We start from the raw sequence: 20,633 nt of genomic DNA, 5'->3' as shown, positions 1-20,633 counted from the left end.
ATGTTGACTTAAGTAGAAAAAATTATTTGCTCCAACTTGTCCATCGACAACACTTTGCGATACGAATTTGACATTCGAGCTATTTCCACAATTACGATTAGCACGGTTGACTACGTACGGTGCGATAGTAGTTCAACACACAGAACCTCGTTTTTCCTTTATGGCTCTGGTGGCCAATTCCTCTTAATCAACCTTATGACGCAAGCTTTAATACAAACAAAACCCTATACACCACTAACCAGATCACTAATTATTCACCTTTGACTACAACGAATTTGTAGTCCTGCATCGGCTGAAATAATCCCCGAGTCTCAAGACACTAACCCTAACCCTTTTTGAAGCCTTCCCCCTATCGCTTGCTTGATTTCCGGCTGCAGCTCCGTCTCGGGTTTCCTTCAAACGATGGTCGCTTCCCCGTTGGCAGACTGCGGGGACAGATTCTAGAGGAAGCGTTTGTGACGCGAGCCGGGCGTCTCCCCACTGGGTACCTGCCACTCCCCAGAAGTTCTTCATCCCCCCCCCCATACAGTACCCTTCCTCTCACGTCATCCTTTTTATTTTACTGCACGAGAATTATTTTGAGCAACTCAAAAGTCATTACAGCTAATCCATTAAATCGGATAATCTCCCACCAGCTCGCCTCTTCCACACATTAATTTATTTTTACGAGGGAAAGCCCACTGAGCTCTATAGCTTTTTTTCAGACGTGACCTGGCCACACATGATAAAGTTCATAATACCACGTGTAAATGTATCGCAGGAGCCAAATAATCTTAAGTGGAGGCAAAAAAAACAGAACCCGGAGAACAATCCACAACCACGGAGAGCATGCACGATTCAAATATACAACAGGCATTTTAAGGATCTGGGATCGAACCTGCAGACCTTCTGCAGACCAGGTGAGAGAGAACATCTCACCACGACGCCCCCACATGAACGCGAAGATGTGCTCGTTTATTTTTTATCATCCCAGATTCATTGTATTAATTGTATTGGAAAATGTAATACAATGTGGATAGTTTTTCTTGTACATGTTGGCTGTAATTGCGATTTTTTTTAAACCGTTCTAATAATTGTGACCAAAATTAATGTAAAAATTACTAGTAAGGTAAACTCTAAGCAACCGCTGCCAGATATGACAGCGTTAGCAGAGGCGTCTCAAATTCCAGACCTCGGGCCCACACTTAACTACCAGGGCGTCCTTATTTACTGATCAGCGGGGCGCGTTCAATGATCGTCTAGAGTAATTGCTTAAATGATTTGAAGGCTACTGTGGAGTGTGAAAAGTCAGTGACCACGGTGGAGATGAGGTCACTGGAGCCCAGAAAAACCTAATATTTGAGCACTGGGCAGTAGCCATGACACCATAAAGTAGGCCAATGAGTGTTGTGGTTTTATTCTAGTAAACTGATAGAAACACATGCTTCCTGGAAGAAAAAAACACATGGCTTTTACATTTAGCAAAGTAATTTTATTTGCCAATAGCATTGAGGTGAATGGAGCACATTTTGCTAAATGTGTTTGTGCACACACGTGGTGGAATAAATACGAATGATCAGAGTGACAAGTTGGCCATTTGGGGCCTGTAATGTCCTCCCTTGTGCCTGGACGGGATGAACTTTTTTTTTTACGAAAATGGCAGCATATTTGGTGAAACTTTAAATTCTATTCGTGTACTTTATGAGCACGTATAATTTGCATGTCCGTTGTTTTAAACAAGCAACTAACACAATAAAGCGACAATCTCTGTTAAACCTGGCACTGGTGTTCGTTAGTTACAGAGCCTTCGGCCTGCCTGAGCTGAGATGGTTTCTTCATCCAGATTTTCTGGCTCCTGCTCAGTGCAACCAAATGACGGCGGCGTTCCAGGTTACGGAAAACCTCAACAAAACGCCACTTTGTCGTCTTACTCTGCAAAATTATTTCCGCTCGTTATAGGAGGCTGCGATTGATTCCACCTTGTCGATGCTGCCACCAACTCAGCCGTCATGAAATTATGGCAAGCCAGTGAGGGCTTCATTTCTCACAAAATATTTTCTGATTTTGCCGCTAGTCCACGGAGAGTTTGCTCTGGGTTGGTGACAGCATGTGCAGGTGGGCCCTGTTAGCAGGAACTCCATTCCCACGGGCGACCCAATCTTTTAATGCGTGCTCTTGGACAATGGGGGGGGGGGGTTATTGGTCTCCCGATGGCAAAAGGTATGTGCAAAATCATGACAAAAACATGTTACAAAGAGGCTTAATAATGGCTACAAGAGTTGGTGAGGTTGAGCCACAGACAACTGTCCGCTGCTTGGCAGACACACCTTCGGTCTACAACTTGAGAAACACAGGTGCGGTACAAAGTGTACCGCTTCCCAACCAGACGGGTAAACACAGTTCGCTGCCTAACTCTAACCCCAGCTTAGACCCCCTGCCCATCCGACACTGACTCGTTATCATCTAACCCTTGTTGCACTTGAACACATCTGCCCCCACCTCCTAAAGCATATGAACACACAACATTGACAGACTCGTCTTAACAATATAAGTTAATTTGTAACAAACGCCCTTAAGATAACGTCTCGTCGCAAATGCCGAGTCCAACAAACGGTGCTAAACATGGGCTTTTCGAAAACTAGTACACAGTTAATTTGGGAATGGTAAATACAAAATAATAATAATCATAACAATGACTACACAACTACCTCACAGGTGAGTGCACGAGTACTTTCGGAATTGCGAAAGGGGAGGCGCTCCCTTTCCGTGCGTTCAAGCACACGAATGGCCACATTTTGTTGCTGCTGACAAACGTGGCGATCTGGTCGTATGGAGTATCCCACTTTCGAGACTTTCTGTACGGCCGATGGATTGGTCGACTCACAGGAAAGGCTGCTCCTCCGTTGATTCCATGGCTACAGCGAATCATCCCGCCCACCCTAGGCTCGCAACAGACCGACCGCCACCTCACTCGCGGGACTTGTCCGTCTCATCGCAAACCCCGCAGTGGACTTTCCTGTTTGCAGTCAAATTCACTGCTTCCCCCTAAGCTCCCCACCCCACCCAGCGTGGGGCTTCTCGCCCTCTCCCATAAAGCCTCCCCCTGCAGCGAGGCCCCCTTCCTGACCAAAAAAACCCATGTAACGATTCGTCCCCTTCCACGATTGGAGGTCCCCGTTCGTTTCTCTCGGTTTGGTGGAACGAGTGGACTGTACAGTGGTTGCAGGGCTGTATCCATTCAATTCTTATACATGCTGTTTCATGCCGTGTATCATAAGGATAAGAATATAGCAAATTTAAGTTTTACTTAAGATGTAAAGATGCATTGATTCATAAATCAAAATCTATTCTTAGGCTCACAATTACGTGCATTGAATCACATGTTTAGGAATCTATGACTGTTGATGTGAACACGTTGTACGTGTTTGTTTCATGTAAACCCTGTAAATCCTGCAAACCAATAACAAATAAGTTCTTGAATCGAATCATGACCCTCAATAACAAATCATCCAATCACAGTGGGGATGTGAATTATTACATGCCTACACCAAACCTCTGTCCAGAATCCCCACCTCATTCAATCCCGATTCCTGAAGGGCACGAGACACTAGGGAAAATGTAGGGCAATTGTTGCCGGCAATTACCATCAGCAATCATTGTTGCTCCGTTTCTTATTTGAAAAATGTAGTTGCCTAAAGGGTGGACAAATCTGCTGCACATAGAGATCAAATGTGACGGCAACTTTCCAATCAGATAAGAGACAAAGGTCATATAAAAATCCAAGGGGGTTTACTCAGTAGACCAATCATCATTCAAAAGTCACACAACGACCCAATGTGGTGCGGTCTGTGGACCAATCATTGTTCCGTCACAATTTTCAACAAAATCATTGGCCAGATAGAACTCCATTACTCTGTGCCACTGCACTACCACAAGTTTGCCAGAACCGGTTGAACGATTGCCCTAATAATCGCCCGAGAGCAGCGTGGCCTTAACTCAGTTGTAGTACACGCGGTAGTAAAGGGTCTTGGAGCGCCACAGCGAATAGGAGTTGTCGAACTTGAGGTGGTAGAGGCCGATGCCCGGGTAGCAGTGCGTGCCACACTGCACCAGCTCGTGGCAGTTGCGACGGCACAGGGGCTCCACCTCGTCGAGGGGCGGCTCCGAGGGGCGGCTGCTGCCCCGCTCCACGTCGCCCATGCCGCCGTCTGCTGTGGCTGCGGCTGTGACGCACATGGGGGGGGGGGGGGGCATGCCGGCGGGATATTGCGTGGAGCCCAACTGCAATGGCCTAACCCTGACCCTCATCCTGACTACAACCCTCACCCCCTAGCCCTGACTCTTAAACCTAATCCTAACCTGGACCATAATCCGTAACGATAAGTTCAATCCTGACCATAACCATGGCCCTGACCCCTAATCCTGACTTCAACCTTGACCCCTAACCTTAATGCCCAACCCTGACCCTAACCATAAGCCTTATTCATAACCCTGACCCTAAACCTTATTCCTAACATTGATCCTAACCCTAATTCCTAACCCTTACTCTAAGCCGATGCCGAATTCCTAACCCCGAGCCTAATCCCTGACCAACATTTACCCCCGGCGCAAACCCACCTCCGACGGGGCCGGCTCCACCCTCGCCGCTCCCCTGCACGCCCTCGTCATCGTCCTCGTCCTCCTCGTCGCTGGACTCACTCACGCTCACCGTGACGTCGCAGCCCGGCTCCTCGTTCCACTCGAAATAGAGGCCGAATGCCAAGTCGTAGCTGTGGGGCCGGCGAGGGAGAGGCTTAGGAGAACTAGTGGCTGCAATACTCTCCGGACCGACCGCTGTTCACAAAACACACTTCTCATGGAAACACGTGGAATGGACACCGCCCAATCTATGCCACTTCCCGACCAAGTTGCCTTGACTTGCCCACAGTAAACGTGCTGCGAGTAACCATTGCCGCCCCCCACCCCATTGTTATTTCCCGACTGTTTATTAACACCGGCAAAGGCACACGAAGACGTGGTGTGCCCAGCAGCGCACAAGCCTGGTCAGCTTTGTCCTCTGAATACTGATGGTGACCACACGACACTCATTACATTCTTTGTATTCTTTGGTTCTTTCGGTTAAGTCACGTAGATAGAAAATACAATATACTCAAATTGACCACATGCTCACACACACACATACCTAGACCCTCGATACACACCAAAGACATGCAATGCACGTGCAATACACAAAATCAACATGCGTTACGCACGCATTATAAGAACATGACACGACGTGTGGCAACGGGCTGGGCGACTCGTTCGCTTAAACGACTGGGTAGACTACTAGATGGTTCGGAAGCTGGATGGTTGTATAACTGGTTGCTATTTGATGCCCCCAGGGTCTGGAATGCTATTGCCAATAAACTGCAACTTGAATCACTACCTATGCAATCTTCACTCAAAACTGCTCTAGAGGAGTTGTACACCCCTAGCTGCCACTGCTATTCAGTGGCCTAAAATAAAATAAAATGTTTCGCTCCGGATGACCGCTGCAAAGTATGATCTGTATTTAGATTTAGTGTGCTGATATTTAAGGTGCATTGAAAAAATGTATACTCCGACTGATGCTCCTGTTGTTGTGGAGTGACTCATGCAGCCAGCTATGGCTCTAGGGTTTGGTGTTACATGTTATTTATGTAGTTTATTGTGAAAATTCGGTCACAGTTCCTATGATCACTGTTACATTGCTTTTATGGCTTCATTTTGGTGATGTCGAAAACGTTTTTTGGTTTGGCCATGTGTGTTGTAGTACGGAGTTAGACTGATGGCCTTAATCTAAGTTGTCTTGTGGTTGTTGTTTGACTTGCATCCCACTGGGATTTTTGCACACAGCGTTGTTGGTGTATTGTGCTTTTTCAGAATATTTTGCTGTTTTTTCCTGGATTTTCTGTTTGCACAGTCCCATAGTCACTTTAAGATGTTTTCTTGTTCATGTGTTTTAGTTTTTTGTTTGTTGCGGTTGCACCCGATTCAAGAGCCGAATGGCTCACAGGGCTATACCAAATAAATGAAAACTGAAAACTGAAAATGACTCAGTAACTGTCTAGTTTAGTGGGCGACTGGCTGGCTGAGTGACATATGGAAACTGATGAAAAAAATATGGAACGACATGCACGAGCATAAAGAGATGAATGCTTGGAATTACACTGCAAGTCGATAAGAGGAGCACGTGGCTTCGAGGATATACTAAAGTTAGAGACGCCACATTGATCGTTAACAAACGTAAGTGGGCCGAGGCAGGACACGTCGCCAAAAGCAATGATGGCCAACGGCTGAGACTAAACACGGAGCGGCATCCAAAGCAGGGAACACGCACGAAGGTACATCCTTCGTGGAGAGCGTGCAGTGAATTCCCTGGTGCTAGCTAGACAGATTGCTGCACCGCAGGACCGTGCAAGATGGCGACGGCCTTCATCCTGCAGCGGATCGATGACAAGCCAATGATGACGATGACGATGGGTCGCACCTGTCCGTGGCGAACTCCCAGCAGAGGTGTGAGGCCCCGGGGCGGGTGGGGACCCGCACGGTGCCCACCTCGCCGCACCCAATGCGCAGCACTCCGTGTGGCTCCTGCGCCACGCGCGTCTTGAACTGCCGCAGTTCGCTGCTCGTCCATAGCACGGGTGGCACCATCGCGGGTTTTTCTGCTCGGCGGGAGGTCGGAGAAGGGGAGACGAAAGCGGCTCGGTGAGGACTTTCATTCTCATCACGAGCACCAGCAGCAGAAGTGGCAGTGATAGATGTCGTTATGAGTCCGAGCTTAATGTAAATGTATTTGATGTACAAGTTAAACACGATCTGCCGTGGCTCGTCATCACTTTAATACCCACGTGACCTTATTGTGGCAAAGCCAGGCAGGAGGAGGAAACGGATTTGGGTTCAGACATTGGCGTTTGCAACCGCCGCTCTATCAGGTTCATTCATGTGGAAATATGCATTGATGATGATATTGATGATATTGCTCCTGGAGATGATGATTGATAAGATTGTAAAAAAATTATGAAGATCATGTTTATTAAAATGTTAATCAGCACGATAATGATGCTGAACATGATTACCATGTTGATACCATTGGACAATGATATTTAAAAATGGTGATGATGATGAAAATGATTACAATGATATTGTTACGATTAATGATTATATGTTAGCTGATGATGTCGATGTACCTTTTTTCAGGGGCATGAGGGTTCCATCAGGGCCCAACACCTTCGCTACCTCACTCTGCATTCGAGACGCAATATTCACAGATTCCACCACCGCACTTGCGTTAAACAGACACCGTCCCCCAAAGACAAAGATCCCTCGTGTAGCCTTAACAGACTGTTGGGGCAAGTGCTGTTAGCGAGTAGCACCTATGAAGGCCGGTATGGCACACGAGGGAATGGGTGGCCAGCACCACGCCCAGCTGCCTTTGTCTCCCCAGTGGCGACGATTACGCCCCACAGCAGGTACTCATTTGAGACTGAGTTCACCAAGCGGAGGACCAGGACCAGTTCAAATAATAGTCACTGGCGTTGGCCGCGAGTGGGAAACGACCTCAGGTCGCCGGGTTCGTAGCGCGGTGCACTAACCCGCTCCACGCACACACACTCACGTTAACCAGACCCTACCCCCCACACACATTGTTACCACACACAGGCTATGCACTGAGGTGCCTGACCCATTCCATTCACGAGCACTTGGCATGTGAGAAGAAAATGTAAAAACCCGGAGAAACCCCCCCCCCCCCCCCAAGTATTTTGGGATACCACTGAAACGGTTAGGAAGGAAGTGTAATTGGCTAGTGTGCTTAGGGTTATGGCCAAAGCTAGTAACTGTTTGGCAAGTGTCTGGTGAGTGTGATGCATGCTGAGCTCACCTGAGATTTGCCTAATCCATCCACCTGTCCATGCAGCTCACCTAGGCTGAACACGCACACGTGCGCACAGACAAAAACACTAACATGTATGCACACATTCGTAAACATGACCAAAGGCAAAGTCCCCTCATATAGCGAGAACCTTTGAAGACCGGCATGGCACACGAGGGGGTGGGTAGCCAGCACCACGCCCAAACGCCTTTGTCTCCCTAGTGACGATGTTTAAACGCCATACCAGGTACTCATTTGAGGCAGTCGACCTTGGGGGGGCCCAGGCCCGGTTCAGATAATCGTCACTGGTGGTGGCCGTGAGCGGGAATCGAACTCGGGTGACCGCGTTCGTAGCACAGCGCGCTAACCGCTGCCGCTCCCTACATCAACAGCCATTCGCCAAAGTGGCGGTGATGTCACCACGGCGCTTGTGCTAGACGAGGTGCTCCCCACATACAAATACAAAGATCCCCTGTATAGGCTTAATAGACTGTTGGGGCAAGTGATGTTAGCGAGCACCTATGAAGGCCGGCATACATAAACACACGCACACACACAGGGGTGCCGATGATTAAAGGGTTCGTGTGAACAGCTGATGGGGGAGGGGGGGGGGCACAGGTGACGTTTTCACAGCCGTCGTGGTTAATGATTAACGCGCCGAGTGAGTCTTGATTGCCTCGTGCCTGGGCACATCACGGTTTAATGCAATCAGCCACTCACCCACGCGTTAAACAGCATACACAGTAATCTGAGATTGGTGATCGCTCAACGACGACATAACTAAATTGGAATATAAACAGTTATTAGGGCATGTGGATATTCATCGATATTTCCTTCGATATATCTCGCTTCTTGCATTCACGGTTCATGCCGCGTGAGGAATTATCTACACTTTATGTAAATTACACGCCGATGTTACATTTAGGCATGGTGTTAACTTACAAAACTGTATGAATGAGACCGGAACAACAAAAACACAAATGAGATTGTAAAAATAAAACACAATCGATGTTTGAATCGAATTGTCACCCTGAATTGTGACAATTCATTGATCATTGGACAGCAGGGAGGAGATACTGCCTTTTCCATGAGAATGCAGAATTTCCACCAGTCGATCACAAGAATATGAGCACCGTGCAATACTCGGTTGAGAAGGGAGAAAGTGAAATTATTTGTTTACGAGGTAAACGCAGCCTGAAATTGTTGACATTTACAGAGTTATTAATAAAGCATGGAAATACTATAACTATTTAAACAACACAATATTATAGTAATTAACAAGGTGTGGAAACACATTGATATTTTGAGTCTTAATATTATGACAGTTATTAATATTATTGTTAAATAGGTCATGAGGTGACGGACAATTTGACTTTTTGGACTTATTTCCAAACGCTTCATTCCAACTGCGCTATTTCTGTCAAGCCAAGGGACGAAGCATCCATTGAGAAGTCTCATAGAGCAGTACGTCATCCCATGTTAGAGAACAGCCCGCAAAAGCAGATATCACAGATGTACCTCCGAGCTCCCTTCTGACTTCTTGTAACCTCTCTTTAGCCATGCTGGAGGTGCTGCACTTTCTACCTCCCCTGCTATGGAGATGTTATCATGTGGCAGTCAAACCAAAAACATTAGCTTTTAAAGCCAAATAAAACAAAAATATAAACTTTATGATAATTATTGTTGTAGTTAACTAGGATTGGACTGACATTCAACATTGCTATGGCAGGAACGACTTCATCCATAGGACAACCACTTTTGTTTCATCAACCGCGGAAGAACGATGACGGAGCCAACCCCCCAACTAGCAATTTAACTCGCTACCTTCCGATTGCAATCATCTTGCTCTACCGCTGACCCACCACAGTAATTAAAACTGCACCCACAATATCCGCCAGAAATGTACTCTCACAATGATAACAATCATCATAAACTTTTATCGTTGACCCTGCGTCCAGCGACCACTACGACCGCCATTACGAGAGCACGGGAGAGGCTGGGATCGGGCTCGAACCTGCGCCCTTCGCTTCGCTGGGCAAGCATGTAGGACACGAAAAGCGGGCAGTGGGCGATAAGCAGCTGCGTGAAGTGGGCGCGAGCGTCGTCCGAAGGGGCCGAGTCGCCCGTGTCCCCCGGCCGCGACCCCGACGACTCGACCTGGGAGCCGGGCACCACCCCCTCGGCCTCGGCTCGTTCACACGCCGCCTGCAGCCGAGCACGGTCCTGGGCGCTTGCAGGGAAACCCTCACCCACGTTGTCTGCGGGAGAGAGCATGGGCAGGGAGGGAGAGAGAGCAGGAGAGAGCAGGCGAGAGAAGAGGGAGAGACCAGGGTGCAGTGAGGATGTGACACTGTATGTGTGATTGTACGAGTGTGGGAGTGGTAGTATGGCAGTTAGCGCGCTGCGCTACCAACCCAGCAGCCTCGGTTCGATTCCCGCTAATGGCCGACACCAGTGACAATTATCTGAACCGGTCCTGGGCCTCCCCTAGGTCGACTCAGACTGAACTTAGTACCTGGTGCGGTGTGTAAACATCACCACTGGGGAGACAAAGGCGGCCGGGCGTAGTGTTGGCCACCCACCCCCTCTTGTGCCATTCCGGCCTTCATAGGCGCTCACCAAGAGCACTTGCCCCAACAGTCTGGTATGGCTACATGGGGGATCTCGGCTTTAAATGAGTTCCTGATGCCGCACGTAAACATCACCATTTCATTCCCTACGCCTTCACTTCGCCTCACATTTCGTAAACAAGTCGTATATTACTGAATTGTGTTTAAACCATAAAAAAACACACGTGCCCAGTCGCAGCAGCAAGGTGGGGGGGGGGGGGGTAATGATACGTCACGTCGAAGCACCCTTCCAGCTAAAATAACGGTGCTTGTCGCAGTCAATTCCATAAACTTCCATGACCTCAGAACTCCATGGTTATGGTCACGTAGCAGATGACAATTGATTGTGGATCGAACCATTCTTCACTGAGTGGAGGGTGGGGTGGCGGGAGTGAGGGGATGAGCACCGGGCCAGATAAACCATCCTGCCAATTAACGCAGCAGTGAAGAAGTAGGGGAAAAAAAAAACCCGAGATGGGGTGGTTGTGGCCGGGGTGGTTGTGGCCGGCCATTTTCACACAGCCCATTATGACATCGCGTCTCTAAGCCAGCGCCTTGGAAGCAAGGTTGGTGGATCAAGGAAAGAGAAGGCGCAATTGAACGTTTGACACAAAGCACACCCGCTCGGGAGATGAGGTGGGGTTGTCTGTAGGAGGTGGCAATACAGCAATAAGCATTTAAAAATTACTGTGGCAACATATAGCATCACAGTTGTCATATAAACAGACAAAAAGTCAATTTCCCTAAGTAAATAAAAAAATATATATTAAATTTTAGCCTTCTGGATCAATCTGGTTTTGCCTTCTCCGAGTCTCATCAGCAGAGTGTGGCCTGTTAAATAAACGAGGCTATTGGGTTTTATACAACGTTGCTACTTTGTGTTGATGGGCCCCGTAGTTTTAAGTGGAGTGTTTTTTGCCAATAATATTTGGAAACGGAGCAGTATTTAATCAACAGATCTGACACTACTGGTGGAGACCCAGACGATCAATACTGGTCCACAGTTTTCCTGATTAACTAAATGCTGCTGTAAAACCCTTGGACTGGAAGGACAAGAGGATGGATTTGTAATAAGGTGTAACAGAGCTTTGGGCATGTATATAGCACAGCAAGTAGGTTTCTCAGAGGCTGAGTTTGAGCATTGTCTCTCCGTATGCACTTTGAAAAAAAGGAGATAAGCTCACAATGTCTTCCTCTTTTACACAAACCAGCCCCATGGCGTTCTATGTGATAATTTCAGAAGCATTGATTCAGCACAAGCAAACTCTGGGACCGGTCTCAACATGCATTATCTCATCAGCAGTCAGGTTTGCTTTAAAAAAAAAGATTGCTTTTAAATATTTAAATAACGCTTTATAATTTAAGTATGTTTTCAAACCTCAGCACATCATAGTCCATAAAGAGGAGCCGACATTTAACCCTAGGTGACCCTGGCAGAAGGCAACTGCTGCCTTGATATAAGCTGTCACCAACGTATGAATAACGCTATATTGATTAAGAAGCCCAGAGAAGTGGGTACATAACGTGCACCGTACAATACTTTGGTTACGAAAATTAATTTGCAAACCATAAACAACTCGTAAAACTATACTACAAACCAACTGCCATGCACAAGGCACTTTGTCATGGCTGGGACACACATTCAGGGTGGAGGAGGGCAGGGTATAGCGACAGGCGATGGAGTGGCGCCCAGAGGTTACAGACTAAGCGGGTGGGGTGGGGGGGTGAAATACCTCAAGCCCGATTCTAGTGGTGGTGGTGATGAAAGTGTACAACCAATTCTTGCAACTAGTGTGGAATCTGGCAGAAGGAAGGAAGGAAGCATCAACTGAGACCTCTGCGCCTTCATCTTTTCGCGGCTGCACGTTTTAATAAATTTCAGTCTGTTGTTGCTATGAGTCAAACATTCTGGACTGTCCTCTCTGCTCTGACAGAGGGGCCATTGCCAGGGATACTATTTCCCAAGGCGCGTGCGTACGTGTCACGATGTGTGGGTGCCACGGCGAGTATATACCACGGTGTGTGTGCATATGTGTGGGGAAGCGGTGGCCCAAGTTCAATTCCCGCTCAAGTCCAACACCATTGACGACTATCTGAACCGCGGTTCTAGGTCTTCCCTAGGTCGACTCAGCCTCAAATGAGTACCTGGTGCCATTGTGTAAACATCGCCACTCGGGAGACAAAGGCGGTCGGGCGTGGTGCTGGCCTTCATCGGTGCTCGCTAATAAAACTTGCCCCAACAGCCTGTTAAGGAAATTCTGGGGATCTTTGTCTTTTGTCCCACTGTGTGGGGGAGTGGTGACGTAGCGTTTAGCGCTTTGCGTTACGAACCCAGCAGCCCAAATTCGATTCCAGCTCATGACCAACACCATTGACGATTATTTGAACCAGTCCTGAGCCTCCCCTAATCCGACTCTGCCTCAAACGAGTACCTGGTGCCGTTGTGTAAATATCGCCATTTGGGAGACAAATGCGGCCGGGCGTGATGCTGGAACTCACCCCCTTGTGTTCCACGCTGGCCTTCACAGATGCTCGCTAACAGCACTTTCCCCAACAGCCTGTTAAAGGCTATACGGGGGAGCTTTGTTTTATGCAATGGTGCGAGTTCCCTGTGGCAAACGCTTTCTGAAAATAACTCATGATTACCGTGTCCCAGAGCGGGATCTCAGGGCAGGGGTCCCCTACACCCGGGGGCTCACGTAAAGTGCAAGGCTTGGCTCAAACATCGGTTGGCATGGATTACCATGATTATAATCATTGTTACAATGACCATCGTAATCATTACCATCATCATAATCATTACCATCATGATCACCATCCCCCACAAAATCATCAATGCCATGAATACTACTATCCCCATATGCCATCACAATCATATCACTGCAATCATCACCACCCCCATTTCATATAAATCCTACATTTGGGCAGGTAAGAAAAAAGGTTTTTAAAAAATACATTTATGCTATCGCGAGACTTTATATATATGCGACAAACTGGAAAGTGTTTTTGTTTACTGGGGATTTTTTCTCCATGCGGTTACCAGTCATGCAAAAACAAACAATGTTAACAACCAGATTGCAAATTCACACACCACCCTAGACAGTGGCATGGTAGAGACACGACCTACCACTGTGTACACGCACACGCCTCTCGCCCCCATTAGTGTCCACATACGCAGTGTACGCTGCTTGTTCCCGTCTGCTCCACGCTTGGAATCGCTGGGTACGAGATGTTACGCCACTTGTTCGCCTTTTGTGGTCAATATGCAAGCAGTTTTTTTTGGGCATTTTCCACTCAAAAGACCGTTCGTCTCTCACCATCTGAGCTTCATTGCTACACATGTGCCACGCTGTTTGAGAGTACCCTATGCAGGTTGATACACCAGCAAGTGGCTTATTATTATGTTTTTGTAGATCACACATATGCCCAATCTGACCGTATTGGTCTCAAGCCCACTGTTGAGGACGATGGTGATATGATGCCCATATCACAAACACCTTTTTAGGCTGAATCTACCTAGTAGAGGGCCCAGGTTCAGATTGAAGGCGTCCGAGAGGACTTCCACCGCAGCGATGGAGCATTGACATCTATTCGTGTGGCAGGTACATCGCAGAATCGTTACCCCCACCTCTGATTCGTACAGTTGGCTACGTAAAGATGCGCAAAATAAGTTCAACCTCCATACATACGGGAGAGATGGCGGCAGCTTGGGAGGCCTTCATTCAGCAGTGGATTTGCTCACGGCTAAACGTGATCACGTGCATGCAGCGCGGCCAGGATTCGAACTCAGAAAGTGTGGTCGTCATTGTAAGCGAAATGAACAAACCGCTGTGACACGATTCCAATCTCACGTCATCTCCCACAATGTTGGCCGCAAACGCTGTTGAGTCCGGTCCCGGTCTGCGAGCACCTATTAAGGCCACAGTGCAGCACAGGTGGGGGTTATGTTAGAGGTGGTGGTTGACGGTGGTATTCGTGAGGCCATAACAACACACACCAACCGCCTTCATGTCCAACCCATAGATGGCCACCGTTGTCAAGTATGGTCAAACAACCCACACGGACGTGGGGAGGCCCTGATCCAGCAGTGGATTGACAAAACGATATGCACAGTGCTAATGTGCAGAACCCTTATGCCAAGCCAACCTGGGTAATGTCCACCACTCAGTTTGGATACTATTTGGCCATTTGGATGGATGTTGATGTTTATGATGTTAATTTTAAGCCAGGAATGGAAGCTCACTGCCACCGAAGACAAAGACATCACTGTGTGTAGCTATACCGTACACTCTGTTGGGGGGGGGGGGGCACGTGCAGTTTGCGAGCACCTATTAAGGCCCTGTAACGGTACAACTACACGAGGGCGTGGTTGTGATCAGCACCACATCCACCCGTCTTTGACTCCTTTGATGGTTGATGTTTTACTAAACCAGCACCGTGTATTAATTAATCATTTAAGGGCCCATCAACCTAGTTGAGACTCGGGGACAAATTCGCATACCAAAAAAATCAACAGGTTTTGATGTTCACTATGATGGTGGTGATGATGATGCTGCTGATATTGCTGCTGCTGATATTGTTGATGATTATTACCATGTTGTTATGTATGTGCACGATTATTTTGTTGTTTATGATGGAGATGACGATCGTGTTGATGTTTACGATTGTATTGATGTTGAAGATGTCGATAGTTATATTGCTGCTGCTGCTGATGTTTAGTATGTAAACGTTGGTCATGACGACCATACTAACGATTGTAGTTATGATGTGGATTATTGTGTTTATTACAATGGCGTTACGGATGATGATGAAGATGACCATGACGACGAACCATGGCCAGGAATAATACCAGTCTCCAAAACCAATCCCCCTCCACCAATAGAATTGATCACAAGCTCACACCGACGCCACTAATCACCCACCACTCGCCACACGCAATTAACTAATGATCAATTAGGGGTGGGGGAAGGGGAGAGCCCCTCTCTCCTCACCTTTGTAAAACCGCAGGGCGAGGATGAAGAGCTCTCTCCGAGGGATGCCCCAGCGCTCCTCAAGGGCGGCACCCTCGCTGCGTGCTGCCAGAGTCGGCAGGGCGTCGGGCGCAGCGTTACCGTGGCCGGGGCCGTGTACGTCCGTGCTCTGCACCGTTAGGGAGGCGGTGGCGGCCTCCAGCATTTGCATGGCGCCCTCCGTGGCCATTCTGTCCCGTCTCCCGTGTTTGTCTGCCCGCGTCTCCCCTGTATATGTCCTCGTCGCCCTCTCTCCCGGTCTGTACAGTGCCTCCTTCCTGTCCTATATCCGCCTCGCTGTTGCCTCCAGAATCCTGCCTCTCTCTCTCTCTCACTCTCCCCCCCGTCTGCCTTCGTGTCTCCGTGTGTCTCTGCCCTGTGTCCGTGTGTCTCGCCGTCTCCCCCCTAGTCTCCGTGTCCGTCTCCGTGCCTCAATCTCCTTCCCCGGTCTCTCTCTCCGCGCCCTTCCCGTCCGTCTTTGTTTCTCCCCCCACCACCACCACCACTTCTTCCCAAGGCTTGTCCCTCTCTCACGCATGCATCTGCGCGTGTCTCCTTGTTACAAACCTGCCCCCTCCCCCCACACACCACACACCTCACCCCGACCCGCCGCTCCCCTGTCCGCGTAATATTCCTCTTACGGCGCCTTCCCTTCGCCTACCACCACCAGGCGCCGCGCGTCCGCCTTTGTCTCTCTCTGTGTCTCTCTCTTCCCCGTGTCTCCTTCTCGGTGTCTCCCCTGCTTTGGTGACGTGACCGGTGCCGGGAGGATGGTTGATGAAGATGATGATGGTGGTGGGAGGAGGGAGGATGTTTAATGATGATGATGGTGGTGGGAGGAGGATGGCGGTGGTGGTTGTGGGGCGTGAACGCCGCTGCCTCTTCAGAGAGGTTGGAGGGGGAAGTGATGGAGGAATCGACTCCGTGCGCGCCGCCTCTCTCTCTGCCTGGCTCGATGTCTATGGCTTGGGGCGAGGAGGATGGGGGCGGGGCGAGGAGGATGGGGGCGGGGCGAGGAGGATGGGGCGGGGCGAGGGGGCGGGCGAGGAGGAGGGGCGAGGAGGCGGGGCGAGGAGGAGGGGCGAGGAGGCGGGGCGAGGAGGAGGGGGCGGGGCGAGGAGGAGGGGACGGGGCGAGGCGGAGGGGGGACGAGGAGGGGGCGGGGCGAGGCGAGGAGGCGGGGCGAGGCGAGGAGGCGGGGCGAGGAGGAGGGGGCGGGGCGAGGAGGAGGGGACGGGGCGAGGCGGAGGGGGGACGAGGAGGAGGAGGCGGGGCGAGGCGAGGGGGTGGGGCGAGGCGAGGAGGCGGGGCGAGGAGTAGGGGGGGGCGAATCGAGGAGCCTCGTGAGCCAACGAGGACCCGGCCTTAAGACTTTTTTTGAACGGAACAAAAGATGAACAAGAAGTGCTCGCTTAAAGAAGCGCGCGGAGAGATGGTGGTGATGATGACGGTGATGATGGTGATAATGGTGATGATGGTGGTGATGATGATGATGGTGGTGACGGTGATGATGATGGTGGTGGAGCTGATGATGGTGGTGACGGTGATGATGATGGTGGTGACGGTGATGATGATGGTGGTGGAGGTAATGATGGTGATGATGGTGATGATGTTGATGGTGATAATGGTGATGATGGCGATGATGGTGATGATGGCGATGGTGATGATGTATCCTCGGAATTCCACCGAGAGTCGGAAAGAGGAGCACGCCGATGAGACTCGGACTGTAAAAGATCAAAGGATCTTTAGGCCCCAAGGGGATGATGGGGTCCTCCCCCCCATGGTAAATATGAATGGCTTGAGTGGCATTTGCCTAGGGATGGAATTATTTTGCGTGCGAAGAGGACGCGTCCACCCGCGGAGATGGAGCCGTGAAATCAGCGTCGTGTGATGATGCTCGGTGGATTGTTGCATCGCAGGATCGCGAGGCCTTCATCCAGCAGTGGATTGACCATGGCCGATGATTATAAGGGGTGCTTTAATGGGTTTATTCATGAGTGGGAGCTTTCCCTGGGAACGTGTTTGGTTTCTTAGTGTAATGCGCAATGCATACATTCACACATCAACTCACACTTGCTCATTCACTCACCCAGCCTCCGGTTAGCACGGTTGGCTACATACGGTGCGAAAGAAGTTCAACAGGTATACAACTTATGTGTCAACCCATACGTCTTACCCGTATTCTTGTACCGGGAAATTGAGGTTTCTAGGTTCAGATGGCAGGTACAGCCGTTTCAATAGGGCAACATTTTATTTGCGTTTCTCCCTTGTGATGGGACTTTGTAGGATAAACGTAAAAAAAATTCAGGGCACTTGGTGACCAATAAGGTCTTAATTGGTCTGTAATAAGGCAGGCACTGATACAATCTTACCCATACTCACCTACTCGCTCACCAAGACCTGATATACAAACACCTCGCAACTCAACCAACCAGCCACTCGCCGACTCGTTCACCAAATCACATATACACACACTCATAACTCAAGCTCATTAAATTAAAAACACATTTTAGTGTTACCCACTTTCTCCCCCCAACGTCTCTCGCACAACTCAATCACCGAATGACGCACAATCCAAACAATATTACGCAATCACTCGCTCACCCGTCGCAACAATGATGAGTTCACTCACTCAACCGGCTACCCGAAGTGACAATCGCGCACTCATCTAGCAAAACAAACAATTACACAGCGCATGTTCATTTTATCACCCGTCGGCCTTCACAACACACACGCCTCCAACCCGACACTCCAATCCAAACGATTACGGCACGCAACGTTTAACACGTAAGCTTTCGCGACCAATATTATTCGTGATGAAGTACTGTACTCGCTTGTACATGTTTTGTGGGTTTGCTCTACAACGGACAACCTGTGTGCTAAAGTTGTGGAACAAATTGGCACGTTTTGTTTCACGTGACAAAACTTGCTAATTTTGGCTGTGTCGGGTGGAAGTGGGTGTACGACACATTTACATTCACGCGATGTAACTCACGTTTTATTACCACCCACACAATTACATATCCACTCACATTCGCTCACCCAACCATCGCATCAATTACCCCACTCATCCACCCAGCTACAACAACAACAACCGCCATTCAGCACTAAGTGGCGGTGACGTCACCACGACGCTTGTGCCAGGCCATGTGCACCTTGAGACCACGTGAAGTGTCGAACGCCCGCTGGCAGGAGGTCACGGGGCAGACCCAGTAGGTGCCACGGGTCGACTGACTGAGATGACTGGCTGATGCATCACCTGTGCTCCCTACTGTGCCAACCTGTTGTGCTTTAACCACCCGGCGCTCCGCTCGTTGTTGTGAGCGTCGCTCCTCTGCCCTCCGTTGTTGTTGGAGGGCGACTGCCTCCAACTGCCCAGTAGCGTCCTTCACGAGCCTCCTCCACAAAGGCCGATCTTGACACCGCTGGTACCAGTCATCGGCTAGTCCACTCAGCTCCACGTCCTCCTGTACCACATCACTCCATCTCTTCTCTAGCCCGTGCCGCGCCCGTTTAGCCCCCTCGATCCGGCCGAACAAAAGCTGTTTCGCCATGCGGTGGCTGGGCATGCGGGCTACCTGACCCAGCCAACGCAGCCTTGCCCGCCGGAGGAGCTCACCGATGGGACCTTGCCCAGATCTTTCAATGATTTGTGAGCTCCTCACACAATCCAGCCTGGTTAAACCCAGGATGGATCGTAGGCAGGCCAGCCTAAATGTTTCTAACCGGCGAAGATGTTCCATTAGGGGGGTCCACGTTTCGCAAGCGTAGAGAAGGGAGGGAATGACCGTGGCCGAGAAGACCTGAAGCTTAGTGCGGAGCGACAGACTAGGTAGCTTCCACACAGCGTTACGCAACCGATGAAAAGATATTGCCGCTCGGCTGATTCAGAGTGAGACCTCTGCTGTTAAACTGGAGCCGGTCATAAGCACACTGCCCAGGTACACACACGCACAGACCTACACACCTCGCACCCTTTGAGGTCCGCTGGCTCGGATCGATTCACAACCTTTGGAATCCCGGGCCTTTGACCTTAACCCATCCGAGTTCGATACCAGTTGGTGGTTTTTCACACAAATTCGGTGTCAACAACCGACATTTCCCCCCCCCCCCCCCCACCGTGGGTGGTGTCGTGATGGTAGTTGCCCGTTGCCTGCGGGATTTTATCTCATCATTTCTTCTTCTTCCATGACGTCGAGATGAAATTGCTCGCTCGATAATATTTTTTTGCCAAGTGACGTGGATGCGTGTCACGATCGTAGCATTTCAAACGCGCACAAATTTCACTCGCAGGCGTGGGAAACCACAGAGCAGGCGGGAATGCAGCACGAATCACGGTGGTTGTTGCCTGGGGATATTATTGGTGGAATGTTCTGGCCAACTCAATGAACGCGAGTTTATACCCGTTGGAGGAAAACCGGAGATCCCGGGGTAAAATAAGTAATATTTTTAATACTTTTTTTTAAACACGCTTTAATGAAATGTACCGTACTGGTAATGGCAGAATTCCACGACTCCAGAAAGTGACCCCGAGGCTTGCCATACCGTAAGGGGGCCGTGGTGATTTACAGCCAACGTCAGTTGAGCGTGGACAATTAGACCCAAGCCGAAACATAACATATAAAAATTAATATTAAAAAAATACTTTTTATATATATAGAATATAGTATTGTCATCAGTATGACATAAGTATTCCAAGTTTTCAGTCGATACCACATTTGGGAAGTGGGTTAAAATTGAGTTACAAGATTTGAGGATACGACAACAACAGAGCGAGTCAAATAAAAGCGTGTAATAATAATAAAAAAAACCTACCCCACTACGCTGTATACAAGGGGGGGGGGTGACTCCACTGCCATCTCCTGGCCACACTTTCGCATCCCCACAAGTACACAACTTGCAGCATCAGGCAAGCCACCGGCAGGCATCCATTCAAGTCGGTTCTAAGCAGGCTTAACCCCGCTGAGCTTCCGAGATGCGACGAGTTCGGACGGCGACTGTGATACAATGACGCATTCAAATGCCTGAGTTGGGTCACATAACACAATGTACATATTCAGAAATGTCATTATTCACCAACACGATTCAGTTATGGTATGTCTAATCTCTTCCATCTCGTTGAGTGTTTAGCCTACAAGGTAA

At 49.3% G+C, this 20,633-nt stretch overlaps 1 protein-coding gene across 2 annotated transcripts; it reads right to left on the bottom strand.

The window, feature by feature from the left end:
- Positions 1-1,449: 1,449 nt before the first annotated feature.
- On the bottom strand, positions 1,450-16,466 carry TMED8 (transmembrane p24 trafficking protein family member 8). Of its 2 annotated transcripts, XM_032963903.2 has the most exons (8): positions 15,474-16,466; positions 14,309-14,392; positions 9,888-10,131; positions 7,883-7,928; positions 7,191-7,245; positions 6,488-6,665; positions 4,597-4,748; positions 1,450-4,202 (listed from the first exon to the last, which is right to left on the bottom strand). In XM_032963903.2, the coding sequence occupies exons 1-8, from the start codon at positions 15,679-15,681 to the stop codon at positions 3,976-3,978; spliced, it is 1,194 nt and encodes a 397-aa protein (XP_032819794.1). In that variant the 5' UTR covers positions 15,682-16,466; the 3' UTR covers positions 1,450-3,975. The 2 variants fall into 2 exon arrangements, with proteins under 2 accessions (XP_032819794.1, XP_032819795.1); XM_032963904.2 differs by lacking the exon at positions 14,309-14,392 and having other exon boundaries at positions 15,474-16,464.
- Positions 16,467-20,633: the final 4,167 nt, after the last annotated feature.

The sequence above is a fragment of the Petromyzon marinus genome, chromosome 31, assembly GCF_048934315.1.
Source record: "Petromyzon marinus isolate PM22_M1 ecotype Great Lakes invasive population chromosome 31, UKy_Petmar_22M1.pri1.0, whole genome shotgun sequence".
Lineage (NCBI taxonomy): Eukaryota > Metazoa > Chordata > Hyperoartia > Petromyzontiformes > Petromyzontidae > Petromyzon > Petromyzon marinus.
This window is presented reverse-complemented; position numbering and strand designations above follow the sequence as displayed.

Excerpts from the sequence above, each read along its gene's own strand:
- TMED8 (XM_032963903.2), bottom strand. The coding sequence starts at position 15,681 with ATGGCCACGGAGGGCGCCATGCAAATGCTGGAGGCCGCCACCGCCTCC. Across the intron at positions 10,132-14,308 it reads ATTGGAATCGTGTCACAGCG|ACAACGTGGGTGAGGGTTTC; the intron begins GTTTGTTCATTT and ends TCTCTCCCGCAG. Across the intron at positions 4,203-4,596 it reads TGGAGCCGGCCCCGTCGGAG|CCGCAGCCACAGCAGACGGC; the intron begins GTGGGTTTGCGC and ends TGTGCGTCACAG.